The 15075-nt window shown below is 40.0% G+C and overlaps 1 protein-coding gene across 5 annotated transcripts in view; it reads right to left on the bottom strand.

Moving 5' to 3' along the window:
- FBXL4 (F-box and leucine rich repeat protein 4) overlaps positions 1-15075 on the bottom strand; it is a 64929-nt gene extending 49854 nt beyond the window's left edge. For 2 of the 5 annotated variants that reach the window (XR_004841204.1, XM_009649060.2), the window contains exons 1-3: positions 15012-15075; positions 9396-9567; positions 8002-8591 (exon numbers count right to left, since the gene is read on the bottom strand). Coding sequence is in view for 4 of the 5 variants with exons in the window: in XM_009649060.2 (XP_009647355.1) it covers positions 8002-8510 (509 nt within the window). In the remaining variant the exon portion in view is untranslated. Of the gene's footprint in view, positions 1-8001; positions 8592-9395; positions 9568-9921; positions 9949-11130; positions 11273-12240; positions 14241-15011 lie in introns of those variants that run through there. The other 3 variants (XM_035888783.1, XM_035888781.1, XM_035888784.1) reach the window with 3 other exon arrangements.

Raw genomic sequence — 15075 nt, forward strand, 5'->3', positions numbered from 1 at the left:
CACTGACATATACTGCAGAACACACAGGGGGAGAAAAAAATAAATTAACCAGAAAAAAAAATAAAAAAAAAAAATCAAGCATGCTTTATTTTCCAGACCCAAATGCTTAAACTTCATCCATTATGACAGAAAGTAAAACATATGTAAGGACTTTCATTAAAACATAGCATACGGTATAAATAAGGCTTAGAAGCTTGATATTTGCTACTATTTCAAGGATAGGAAAATTAATCTATATTGGCTGAAATTTCCATTTCACAATGGATGTTTTCAGGTATGCACAGATAAACTTTCCTATCCTACATCATGCTGCTCTCCACCAATACCTTACAGTAGAATGGGAGGCCTGCAGAAGTCTTCTGCCGAAGGAAAAAAACAAAAAGTCATGAATTAAAAACAAACATGCAGGACTGGTAAACATATGGCTCATCAGAAAGTACCAACGTAAGTGTGGACAACTCTACCCTAAGGTTAACAGTTTCTATAGGAGACACTTATTACCAAGAGAAGATTTCATTCATTTAGGAAATTAATGTCAACTCATGGCAAGAAGTAACAGATCTAGTCCCACTGTCACGCCCTCTCACATAGGTCGATTCCCTAAACAAATACTTAATGTTGGCAATGCACATGACCTTTCTTGAACACATCCAGATCACTGTCTGACATTTTGCTTTGGCACTTTCATATACCCACTCAAACTATCCTTAGGGAAACTCAAGGCTATTTTTTCACTAATTTAGCACATGCTGGACCATCAACTTTTAACAGAATGTTATTGACTTCTCCTTTGGTGCCCTGGAGAGAGGATTATCTAGCAGTAGCAGAGTTCTGGAAAAAAATAATGCATCTGAAGGTCTTGGTTCATCAAATTGCATTGCAATACCCTCCTTCAGCAAGCAGCATCTCTAGTTTCCAGTCTTTGTAATAAACCAGAGGAAAGGAAAGACACGTTGCGTGACTTCACAGTCTTGTGAAACTCCACATCACATACCAAGTGCTGGTAAACAACAAGACCAGTGAAGATTTTCCACTGTCCTTGTCATACTGTTTTCTTTTTATCAACAGACAACAAGTCTATCTTTAAAGGAGTTAGCTGCTGGTTGAACTGGAAAACCTCAAGTCTATCAGGTTGATTTGATGTTCTTCTCTGCCTTGGTGGCACCGCACACAAGAACAGGACATAGCAATTGCTCCGAGTCAGGGCTGGTAAATTCTTCCTGAGAGTAGGCATACTCTTAATACACCCATTACTACAATTGGAAGCAGTCTCTTCATCTAGGATCAGCACTTTGACACTTAAATGGGCTACATGCAATCTGAATGGGAGTGAAGACTCCACAGTTGGAAACGGATCAAAAAAGTCTACACTTCCAAGAGGCTTCAGTAAAAACTGCATTTCTTCTGTCTTGGAGCATTTTTTTGGTACGGTCATCCATTTCAAAATCCTTCAGAAGAAAGGCATTTTGACAGTCAGCCCTGGTTTGAGGGTGCATACCAAAATCAGCTTCCCTAATAAGGTTGCCTGCATTTGTTCCAAGCTTAAGATGCTCAATAAACTATTTAACCCAAAAGAAAGAGAAATTGAATACCAACAAATACCTGTAAAGAAGTCAAAGGAATTTTCCTCCCCTCCCGCTTTGAATTAATTAGGTAGCTCTCAAAAAATCACGCAGAATTAAATAACTGAAAGGAGAACATTGTTTGTCCTCAAGTCTTGCAGATATACAGTAACAGCTGATTAAAGACATGGCAATAACGGTGCTCTCATAAGAAGCTTTCACCAGCAATGTGCTAGAAAGCCTCAGTCTTTACACTGCCATGCAAAGCCTGAATGAGAGGCAGTTAACATCTGTATTATTTTCTCTAGTAACTGAAAAAAACCCGAGGACTTTAAGTGAAGTTTTTCCATTCAGCTTTACTGGACTCACTTTTCCCATTAGATCTCTCTCTACCTCATGAAGATAGCCAGGAACGCATTCTGCTCAAATTTCTGATACTAAAGACTCCATACACCTATGGGGTAAAAAAAAGAAATTCCCATTCTCCTTCCCTCACCATGAAGGAAAATACAGTCTAGTGATTTTTAAGCTGAGAAACATACTTGCAAGGGTTATGTCAAATGAGAGTGCATATTTAATGCTTGTTCAAATTTTATTGACCTAATGCCATTGAAAAGCTTTTTAATGGCTAAGATGATGCCTGAGTAGACCCAGTTACTTCTGAAGAAAACATGTAATAAGAAAGATTCTTTGGAAAAGTGGCTCCTAGGAAAAGTAATCAGATTTCTCTCCAGCAAGACAAGATTAAACTTTGCCTGCAATCTGCTGAGATTTCTTGCATTGCAAAACTGAGATTGGTGTAGAAAGTGAACAAAACCCTGTGTGTGGCTCAAGCACAAAAAAATAAATGTCCTGTCCCAGGAAACTTATAACTGTGTTAAAAGCCAAAAGAAGGGAAAGTTTCAGATAGACCAACAAGGAGAACATACGGAAACGCAGAGAAAAATGACACTTTACTGAAATTGCAACTTCTGCAACAATTATAATCATGACATGTGATGATAATACATCCCATCTGCTCTTACCCAAGCAAGTGCTCTGTAAATAATCTGTAGGCTACCTACAAGAAAACATCTCCTGCCTGCTAGCGTGCCAGGGATGCTTCAGCACACTAGGTTCAACAAAACCTGGACAAGTGCACCCCTGGCCACAGCTGTGAGTTCATAAATACAAAAGGCAGGGAAGACTGATCATGGGAACAATTTTAGAACCATTCAGATCAAGGTGATAAGCAGAGTTCACAGCAGTCTAATTAGTATGGAGGAATATGCAGCAGATTTTCACTTCTAGTTTGAGAGTTCAATTCTGAAATACCAGAGAGAACAGACAGGACTCCAAGAATGCTCAGGGCATTTAAAATAGCAAAAGATATTTGAAATAACTGCCCTGTCCACATGAGCTTTTTGTGGGTTTCTCAAAAATGACTGTGTCCCATGAACCCAGAATTCCTTCTTCTGTGACAGTCATTTGGGCAAGAAAAAGCTGTTTCCCTGAAGATGTCAAAACAAGTTATAAGTAAGGATGCAAATGTCTAGAACTCAAGTTGTGTGTTACACATAGGTGAGATACAGCCCTGAAGGTCCCTTACCACACTCTAATGTGTTGATGGTATCAGCAGTGTTTCGGGTGCCTTCATCTGAGATTCACAGGGAACAAAAGGTAGAGCAAAAGAACCATCTGAACGCCATTCTCTACAAGCAAGAGACTCACAATATTTTACATTCAGCACAATGCCTTTCTGGTTTCACTCCCTTTATCAGAAGGGGGGATCTTTTTTCATCAAAGATTTTGATCCCTATCCTGGCTGCCTGCAAACAAATCTGCAACATTCCCACCCGGATTAGCACTGTATTGTCTAAATACAACAAACTTCCTAGCAGAAGAAGGGAGGCTTTTACTTTGTCCATCTTCCTTAGCCTGCTCCACTGGTTGCTGCAGCTTCTGCCTCTACAGGCTTCAAGACCTTCAGGAAGAGAAAGGAACCTTGCGTGCAGCAAACACAGCTTAGCTAGGAAATATTGAGCCAAGCTGTTCATCTACAAATCAAACCTGAATTTTGCTCAAAAGAGCATCTAGCAAAATTCTAAGTGACATGAAAGAAATTAAATTAAATAGAAATAAATGGCAGGAACACACAAGGCAGAATGGAACTGCTCCCAGCCAGCCAAATGATCATGGTATCTCACCTGTGAGAAACAACCTAATCAATGTTACACTTTATCTGTGGGAAACAAGAAAAAAAATAATCACAAAACAATCTCCAATCTACTAAAGAAGTAATCACCACTATGAAACATCACCCCAAGCACTGCCACACTTCTCAGACTAGTTAGGAATCTCTGGTTTTGAGCTTTTATAAAAGCATATGAATACGTGGTGTCACTATAACGTACGTGAGATAAGAGAAACTGTCAAATTAAGTTAAAAAAAGATCATGACAGAAGAACAAGAGGGACCAATTTTTTCTTTTATATTCCAAATTTTAAAAGTGAAGTTATTTTTTTTAAAAGGAAAAAGTTGAAAAACTTCTGGAAAAAAAATATTTCTGACTTGAAACTCCCATTTAAACACACACAAACTCTCCCTGTCTGACAGCAGCTAACTATTAGGAGTATCAAAACGTTTCAAAAGGTCTGAAGAAGCCATTAGGGAATAGCCAAGAGTAAGCCTTCTGGTAAATGAGGAGGAAAAAGAAACAGGAAAGAAAACATTTTCCTCATCACAGAAGCCAGCTATAACTTATCCATCGATCTAATACACTATGAGAAACAAAGAAAATTCCCTTGGCTGGGTTCTGCTCACAGCACTGTCAGGTGCAGTGTCCCCATCGCGCCTGCCTGGAGCTTTGCCTCTTCCACTGACCGAAGAGGGACTTCTTCGCCACATAAAAACTGAGACTATATGCTACAATATTCCCTTAATCTCAGATGATTATTTTTTGCTTGGATTTTTTGCACTCAGATAATTCAGGTAAAGAGTCTGTACGTGGATATTAACATACGTGAGTATAGTTTAAGAAATTACCAAACATTTCTCACCAATCAAGGTGAGAGTGGCACTAATGAAAAGCATAAAAGGTCTCCGTGTGTAAAGACAGCACTTTGTCTGACATTTATGATTTTTAAAAATTGTTTCACACATAGGAGAGTGATGTAATGTCTTCTGTGTTTAAAGCAGCAAAAGATATGAGGGGACAGAGAATCCTCAAATTGCTGGAAGCTGGTTAAACCATAATGAAAAAAATTCAAATTAACTGTCACATTTTAAACATCAGGATTATTTAGGAACAATTACACTCTATTCTGAAAAATAAATGGTTATTCCCATTCCATGAAGAGCTGATCCTACCTCTAAGAAGGCCCTGAATAAAGCTCACCTGAAACGGTGTCATACAAAGCTGTAACCGATAGCAGTATTCAGTGCACCAGAGGAACCAGCAACAGAGGAACATGACCTAAAGACGTTTTTCTGAACACCTCCATAAGTCATTCTTTCATGTGACTGAAGCATAAAGTGAGCAACAGAGCAACACATTGGCCCAACTATGTGGGCTATAGCCATTTTTCTACAAGAATATATGAAGTCCTCTTGAGCAAGGACTGCAGTACACCAAGTCCTTACAGAGCCTCTCATAGGTTAGAAGCTTTTGCACACAGCAAAGTCTTGGATGAGCTGATGTTTTAAATCCTACAGAGGGAAAAAAAGATTACTCAGCCGGACTAGTATAATCCACTAAGCATAACACTTAAACAAGTCTCAACAGACTTTTTCCTCTCAACAGTTCTGACTTCACCATTAATTTGGCCTTCTGTGTATATCAGAGTAAAAACTGGTGAAAAGGAACCTTTCTAATGACCTGCCCTTTCTACACTGGTGTTCAGAAAGAAACAGATCCAGAGTCAGCAGATAAAACAAAGCAGTGCTTTAAGGTTTCTAAGTAATAAAGTGATTTAAAATGGAGTATAAAAATAGTCAGAAGAGGAAAACAAGGTTCTAAGTGCCCTTCGAGTAACTGGGACATGGCCTTTTTTAACAGAATAAAATAGTATGGCAGTTCTCCATGTCCAAAACATCAGTTAAACAAAGAATCACCTGAGATTATCAGCACCATTCCACCTTCAAAAAAATAATTCTTAGTTGACATCTCAGAAAATTTTTGGAAGTGAAAACAAGGGACCAAAAGAACTGAAGCAGAAGAGAGACTGCGTTTTTGCAACTCTTCATATTCCCCTCAAAGGTGAGCAAATGAACAGAGAAAAAGTACTGCGTACCTCATGTAGAGAAAGGGTTCCTTCATCTTCCCTCCAAGACACCGTACATAAGACACGTTTGCCTCTTTCAGATGAAAGAAGGGAGACAAACCAAACGTGCAGTTCTGAACAGACAAGTCCTGCTGAGGAAAGGTAAGCCAAGAGAAGAAAGTCCCTCTAACACTTCTCTAGCATCAAGACTGGCAAGTACTGAAGATGCAGCACAGACAACTGGCTCTGAGGCTCCCTGAGACAACCTTCTTCTAACCAAAACTGCTGTTATCCTAGGTAGGCAGAACAGAAGATAGTCCTGCCTACAAATTAGAAAGCAGGGTCCTACAGAAACTGCATCTTTTTTTTATGAAGAAGGGAAAGTCTGAGCTCTCACTCTGGCCACATCCCAAGAGGAGTCACAAAGCACGTCCCAAAAAGTTTTATATTAGTATTTTCACTTCCATTGTCTTTTAGCTCCCTGAACAATTTTCTTCTTTTTTAGTGCACCTTACTAAATAGCTCCTTCAGTTAACATTTCTTGAGCTTTCCTTCAACACTTCTTGGTCTTTACACAAAACTAAAAAAAGTGTATTACTTTAAGAACCAAAACCTGATCAGATATTTTAATAAATTAGCATTAGCTTATTCCTCAGAATTATATCCTTGTATTGCCATGCAGCACACTCTCTTACTATTATTGTAATGCAACAGTTACAGAAATAATCTCTACATAAATAAAATAAAGAAGTAAAATCTACCTTGTAAAATAAAAAAATTAAAATGAAAGTTCACAGAGTAATTGGCCTAAAGTCATTTCACATTAGGTTCTAAGTTCAAAAGTCTTAAAAGCTGCCTTCAGCACATACCATTCTATAAATAAGTTCTGTGTTACAGTGCCAAATGCACTCCTACTTCTGAAGTTAGGCGGCCTATTATTATTAGTTTGACCTATCACTGTTCCTTGAATTCGGATGTGTACTTTAGAACTATACAGTATATGCTCGTTAGAGAGCTGTAAAACAAATGACTGCACTAAACAACAGTAGATGATAAAATCATACAAAATATATTAACTGGGAATTTTGAATATGTAACATGACGCCCTGACTTTCTAGGAGTTTTGAATAAACAGCAATGGCCTAGTATTAAGAAGCATGGTGTACTAAGTTAGACCTAAAAGGATGCTTTTTCGCTATACCTGTAAAAGGCAGGTCGGGAAAAAACACCCAGCATCCAAGCTAACACTGCTCATACTGCCAAAGTGTGCATTTTAAAGGAATACAGTATTTGTTGGCATATTATTTTCTACGGGATACTTTTTCTTAAGTCTTTCTTCTATTAGTTCTCCTTTCCTTTATGGGTTCGGTATCATTTCATCTCTTTTTGATGCATATGCAATACTTTGACTGCATATACTGATCGCTTTTCTGTTCTCTCTCTCCTTCCACTTCTGTTTCCTTACCTCCTCACTAAGACCTTCACACCTCACACACAGTGCTTTTCTTTGATATCTTACCATTCCCCAGGTCCCCATCTTCCTGCCTCCCCAGCTGGAATTTCATCAGGAGTTCCTACTATGAGGAAAACCAGTCAGATCAAATCAGCTTCTTTTAGTCTATGAAGCAAGTGTAAAAATGAAGTGCAGCTCACACCCTTTGACCAGACCAAAAATAAAGATCAGACAAATGGCATCACCTTTTGTCCGACTGTTCTGTGCTTCTGGTTTTGGCCTCGTTTCCGTATGAATAGTTATAGTGCCTGATTGTACTATACATACAACCTAAAGCATGCAGAGAGAAGAAAGAGTTTATGGCTACTTGAAGCAGGATGATACAGCAACCATGAATCCTCAGCCTCTTCTATACAATTTGCTTTTCTTATTGGAGAAAAAGAAGAACTCAGAACTGCCATTTCAAAAGTTATTTTTGTACATACATAATTATTGCTCATAAAAATTCCAAAACAAAAACCATCTTACACAAATTAAATCTGATATTAGGATCTGCATTAATTTGTACAAAAAAAATCAAAATCTCTGAAGTTGCTATAAAAACATGTCACACGCAGAAATAAAGAACATGTTAGTGGGTCAAATACAAAACAGAGAAATACTATGGAGTAAAGTTTGCTAAACAGCATTATTCATAGCATTTAACATCTTACATGAAAGCATGAGGAGAAAAAAAAAAAATTACCTTACTTCAGCTGGTGGATTTTGTGAGTAAGGATTTGCAGAGCACGCCAAAATCCTGACTACAGCTCCAGGATGATAAGTTTCCAGAATGTGCACTGCAGTGGGATAAACTGGTTCCTCAAAAGCGAGTTCCACGTAGTCCTGGCTACAGAAGGTGGGTGGTGTCCTCTTGAAGGGCAGCCGAGCGCTTGGGCAACGATCCCACCAGGTCCCGTAAGTTCGAAAGACGGCAGTCTGAGTAAAGTCACCAGAACTAGGGTACACGTTTGGAATACCTGCTAAATTCCACATGGTATACGACATGCTGTTTTCACTACCATAGTGAGAGCTGAAATCCAACACTTCTTTGGCATACTGAACTATTTCAACATTGATAGGTAAGGCTCGGGTGTTTGATTCAATAGCCCTCCGGCTGTTCATTTCTCCTCTCGTCGCTGTCCTAGCTCGGCGCCGAAGGCACATATAGTAAAACATGCTCAGAACTGTTAACATGGGAAACACCGGTGGCATCTAGATATGACTTGGAAAGATGCAAAAGGTCAGGAGTCCTTTATAAGGTGCATTAACTGCTTGTGGTGTTTTGGAAAAGAGCTGATAAAAGAGAATGAATAAACACAGTGAGCAGATAAAACATTCGTAGAAAGCAAACTGTACTCTTTCTAATATCCTCTTAAACAAAGTACTGCTACTAAAACATTAATAAATAATTGTCTTAAAATAAAATGTAATAGTTTAATTGGAGGCTACTAAGTGTGGCTTTCCATTCACTGTGTTTAAAAAAAAGAAAAGACCGGGAAGAAACATTAGCCAAAACTAGCCCTCAAGCAACAAAAAGACTTGGTTAAATTAAGTACTATTTTCAGGGATTTATTAAGAGAAAAAAATCTTGCACTGACTTATGGAAATGAAATCAAGTACGAAATGAAACCTAGCCCTTGTAGTACTGTAGAAGAATATCTGAAGGTACAGCTAAAATCATTCGTAGTTTCAGTATTTCAAAACGATACTAAAACTGACTTCTAAACAAAGTGGTCAGGACCTAGTCATGCTGCAGCAGTATACAGCTCAACAAAACCCAAGTTACTTCACTGCTTATACTTTACAGTAAGACTGCTCCCAGACCCAAATTAGTTCATTTAAAGCTAGCTCAAGTATATCTATATTATAGTATTATCTGGAGAGTAAATACACCCTTCAAAGACAGCTCATATAGAAAGTTGGACAGCTACTCCAGTGAACTGTTTCTTGTTTCCTCTAATTTGTTCCCAGTTTGTGAATGGTTTTAAGAGTGAAAAGAGTGAGCTTTGGGCAGTTAATCTAAACCAAAATCTTAACTCACTGCTTCCTGTATCAGACCACTAGCCTGAAACAGACTCACAAAAATACTGTCTTTACCCTTTTAAGTTATCCATGACAGCACTCATCAATGAAAGAAGGGTCACCAGCCTGCTGAAGGATGCCCAGAATTCATTAACGACATCATCTTCCTTTAAGCCAAGCAACAAAGTAAGTCTTCAAGAGAGTCCTGGCATCAGAAGCAGAAGTCCCCATAGAAAGCATTTTACTTCTGAGAAGAGAAAAAATTTTCATTCATGTAACAATTCAGTTAAACACAAAATGCACTAGATCTGCATACTGCCAGGCCACCTAAAAAATCAACACGAAACATACTAATAATTAAAGATACTGATGCATTTTACACAGCATACACCAAATCACAAGTAAAATAAACAAGCAGGTTTAACAATTAGAAAAAGCCAAATTAAAGGTAAGTCTCTCTAGAAAAGTTTCCTATTTACAACAGCAAAGAAATATTTATAGCTGAATGTTGTCTTCAGGACACAGAAGGGCTGTATCATATTCCCTGCTAATAAAGATCCTTTTACATATGCTTATCCCCTATTTAGCAGCCGCGCCATACCTGTGTGGTGTAAACCCTTAGATTTACTAACACACAACAAACCGTGGAACGTATTCTCTGATTTCTGCTAGCAGCACACAACACACTTGGGCAGTAACACAGCACCCCAGAATTCACATCCTCCAGTACCACAAACTGTTTCTCACAAGCTGGCCTTCCGATTAACTTGTTCACCAGCTTTACTCGGACAGAATAAGGAGTAATGCCCGTACCCTGTTAGAGGCCAAACCAGGGATGACTAAGCGTGTCTCAAAATAGAATAAATGTTTCTTCAACTGCCTGTACTGGGGTTGCCAGTTAGTTTACCACAGGATACACACCGTGGTAATCACTGACCTGGCAGAAGTGACTCTTCTATTGCAGAAGACACATCAAACAACAACTAACATGATGCCTCACATTGCCTGGCGGACAAACCACATATTTAATGCTTGCAATGGGTACAAGCGAGACCATACTTTCATAGTTTTCAGAAGCATAAGCTTAAAGTAGGCTAAGTAATTAAACAGAGACAGATCAAAGTGACTTTTGTATTCCTCTATACAAATCCACTGTGCATTTCTTGTGTAAACTGCTTGTTTCCCACACTCATAAAACGCACGTAGATGTACAAACAGCTCTCTCTCGCTTCAACGTTGCCAACGAGAAGGCGCTTGTGGTAACAGATAAGGACAGGCCGCGCTATTTGACCCTCTTACTCACGATGGCGAGAAAGTTTACTAACGAAGTGTTCACTTCTCACTCAGTTGCCTCTTCTATTATTAGCTTTTTGTTTAGTTCCTGTCCTTCATTCAGTTTCACATGTTGACATAGCTGTCAACAACATGAATTACTCCTGACATTCGGTGCAGAAGGGAATGCATAAAATGATATGCTGGATCCACTTCAAGCTCTCCTGGAATGCCAAAACCCAATAATGTCACATTTCCCCCAAACATCCTGTTGAACCACCTTTTAGAAAAGGCACTGGGGAAAAAAAAGCAGCGCAACCCCCAATCCCTCCTCCGAAAAAAAAAAAAAAACCAGCCAAAAAGCCAAACAAGAAAAACAACTCCAAACTGAAAATGGTTATTTTATCTTTTCAGCACGGAGCTGCTGCAAGATGTAAGTGAAGATTACAAATCCAGTCTCCTTCTGGATTTTTCCCTCTTTAAAGGAAAAATCTATTTAGAGAATATGCAAACAGACGTTAAACTTCAACAAACTTACTGCTGTCAAGGCCTGGAATCCTATGCAGACTAGCATAGACCAGCTTCTAACTCAAAATTTCACCTATTAACACGGTTTGAAGGCTGCTCCATGGAAATTATGGCTTTACAGAGCTCAATTTTAAGAACGATTCAGCTGGGGTACTTCAAGATCAGTTGCGAATCACTTATCTCGCATGTGCATCCTGCGCGGCTGCACGTCTGCACTGCAGACTCCGGGCTTCCCCCGGCCACAGCCCAGAGCTCCGACAGCCTTGTTGTAAAACCCAGCTGTGCTCCCTGTCAGCTCATCGAAGAGCAGCAATACCCACCGGCTGGTTCAGAGCTGTACATCCACTAGCTGGCCAGTTTAAGCCAGGTCTAACAGGGCAGAGAACTTGAAATCATACTGCAGATTTTCCATTAGCAGATACATTAATTTGGGTCATTCCCCCTCTACCAACTTGGGTGATTTTCATAAAAACCTATAAAAATTTGGCACCCTTGACGCTGACGCCACTGTCAGTTTTGCCTGATGTTGGTCAACAGGCTCAAAAGTCAAGTAGGAAGAAACAGGGAAAAGCATGCAGCTTCCATAAAAATGCGTTAGCCTAAACAGTACAAGTGGAGGTAAATTACTTCCAAAGAGTTAAAAGCAATGTAGGATTTAGTAGTTTATAACAAGTAAGAGGAAACAGAAAACTATTATAAAAGAGGGATAAATAAGCATTAGGACTACAATACAAATAGGAACTATTCTTTTGGCATTTTAAAAGAATCATTAAGAACTGTGTGGAGTTAAAAGACCAATGGAAAATTGCTCAGGAGGTTAAAGGATAATAAGCTAGTGAAAGAATTACATTAAATACAGATCAGCAGGGCCAGATGATATAAAGAGATTTTTCAGGAACTACCACAGGTCAAGCTGATTTCCAATTAAAAGGATTTAATGGGGAGGGGGGGGGGCGGGGAGGAAGATAAAAATGCAGACTCAGGCCTATGCAAAGCATCAAGATAAACAGCTCCGGAGCAGAGCAGTTCACATACATGCAAAGTTTATGTGGAAAATTCCCCCCTCCCCCAAACTGCTTGATTATTTTTAAGAGATCCATTCGGGCCTATGTAACTGTACCTTCCAATCTCCGGCAGCATCTTTGGCCTGTTGCGTATTATTCATTTCCTTTCGTACAGGCATAATTATGCCAATCTGAAGCTTAATAAAGGTTTCTTTTAAACGTATCTTATTATCCTCCTCCCAAGCAGCAGCCTTCTACTTCTTTTATTTGGTTTCTTGCATAATTTTTTCTGTCAAGGCACCATTAAATGGACTAAAATGGCACTATTAAGTACCGGGACCTTCAGCGCCCACCACAAACAAACACAGAGAGGGTGTCAATGGTTCGGTTAGAAACAAAAAGCAATCCACTATGAGCGCGCAGTGACGTTGTGAGGTGCCGTCCTATGCCAACCTGCCCATTTTGCACTTCCAGACTGGATCCCATCCCCAGCCTCTCTCGGGGCTGCCTGAGCTCTGCCCTCCCATCTCATGCCCCGCACAGACCCATCCCTCTCCGCTCCACAGCCACCGCTCCGGCCGGCACCGCCGGGGAGCCAGATGACTCCCGGGGCTCACCCAGCCAGACACCAACCCCTCCTGCAAGCAAGTGCAGTTTTCCAGCCCGTTCGCCGCCCCAAAGCAACACGTTGCCCGTTAACATGAAGTCAGCGCCGGCTCAAGCGGGCAGTAAGGCTGCAAGACCCCCAGGCCAGACCGGCTCTAAAGGGCCATGGGAATGCGACCTCTAGTTTTACAAGACAAGACAGGACTGCAGACAACCAGATTGGACTAGGCCTGGAATAAAACTTCCCTAAGAGAGAGAGAGATATGCTACCTTCTTTCAAAATACATTAGAGCCCATCACATTATTTACAATCCTTCCTGTTCAGATCATTATTTAGTTGACAACTATTTCAATTATACGGACAAATTCCCTTTTCCTATTACGATTAATCCTTCCTCCCTTCATGCTATACATACAGAAAGCCTTCTAAGACTCTAATTCACTATTTCCTTCTTTCAAACACAACAAACCTTGACAAAGGAACATGTCTTATGGTTTCTTGTACAGATTTCATGGGAACAGGCACTAATTTAACTAAAGCATTCAAAAGCACTAGATCTCTTCAGTCTGTTTTGCCTCTTTTTACAGGGAGTTTATGTACACAAATCGGTTTTCCAGCGTCCAAGCAAGCCGTCCTGTTAATGACTATTGTACCAATTCATTTTGGTTGTTTTTGCAAATGCAGCTCCCCAGTATTCACAGTTTCATCCCATGACAGCAGAAGCAGGACACAGTCACATAGTTATTCACCAACCAGCCTGCTGAGAAAAGGTAGGGAAATACACAGAAGAATACTGGGGATCTGGAGGGGCTGCAAAGTGAAGGACGTGTGTAAAAACGGAACAAGTAACAGATATTAGGCACAGAAAAAAGGCGTATTTCATCCCTGAGCCTTCCCTGGCAATGCATGTGTTAGACAAGAGTTCGTACTGTTTCAAGAGAAGCAAATGTTGCGTATACAAGTCATGTAAACGCCAAGTTTGATTTTTAAAGCCAGAGAGGTAGTAATTCCTCTTTACACCAGCTTTGCTAATCTCACACTTGGGAGTACTGCGCGGAGTTTTCTTTCATTTGACTATAAAAGAAACAGCAACATTGACAAATTACAAAGAACGTATAAGTGACAAAAACAATAGACTGCATTATCTCTGAAGAAAGATTAATGCAGTTTAATACATGCGTCTGATAAAAGATGGTAAATGGGCAATCTCTTAATGATCTTTGCATGTTAACGCACAGAGGGAATACTGGAACCTTACATTATAGGCTAAAACAGCGTATTTTTTCCACAGGTTAGCATCTCTCGCTGTTAATTACCTAGATTGTACCAACATCTATGCTCAACTTGTTGAAACTAGAAGCTAATATTAATTAAAAATTAATAAGTTCTTACAGCATACTTCAAACTTGGGCCCCACTTGCTGTGTTTCTTCCTGTAATGTGTTCTGGCACTAAAAACGGCCATTTTAAATATTTACAGTTTGGGGGGGGGGAAAAAAAAAGGAACATTACTACAATTCTGTCTATTTAAAATGTTGCTTGTATTTGCTGTCACGAGCATCAAAACATGCAAAATCCAAGACTTTCAGGTCATTTCATTGACTGTTCCCTCCTGCTAGGACCAGAACTCACTGCGTGGTTTAGCATGGCAGCATCACGGAGACAAATGTTCTTCAGGCATCCATTACAGGGCCCAGGTGACCACCCTGCCTTCTGGAGGGTGTCTTCACATATAACAGAAGCTGTTTCTCACTATGTGCAAATCATCAGGTAGCCCCTTTTAAACGTGACTCATTCTACACAAAGCTTACAGTCACCTGTGTTACACCACTTCATTTTGAACAACTGCCCTTCTGGCTACAGTGAAATTCTCCTCCTCATACCAAAAAAAAATAAATTTATCCCCATTCCATACTACTTTCAGTAAGCAATTCAGGCGCATTCGCCTTTTCACTGTCCCCTTCACAACGTTGTACCACCTCTCCGTGCAGTCGCGTTCCGTACAGCAGTTACTGGCTGGCCCCCTGCCTCCTCACCGCACCGATGGCAGCTATTAATTAGGCCACCCGCTTACCCCCCCGCTGCCCGCTCGTCAGCCTGCGCTGACCACCAATTAACAACTCACACTTCACCCGAAGTACACACCGAATAAATAAATAAATAAATAAATAAATCCATAGACAAGCATCTGAAGCGAAGCACCCCGAAGTACACACCGAATAAATAAATACATAAATAAATAAATAAATCCATAGACAAGCATCGCTAGTTGAGCTCCTACCCTGCTTCTGCTGTGTTGTGATGGGGCAAGTGGGGTGACAAGGTGTAATTCGGGTAACGCCGCA

Source organism: Egretta garzetta, unplaced genomic scaffold, assembly GCF_000687185.1.
Source record: "Egretta garzetta isolate BGI_Z169 unplaced genomic scaffold, ASM68718v1 scaffold231, whole genome shotgun sequence".
Taxonomy (NCBI): domain Eukaryota; kingdom Metazoa; phylum Chordata; class Aves; order Pelecaniformes; family Ardeidae; genus Egretta; species Egretta garzetta.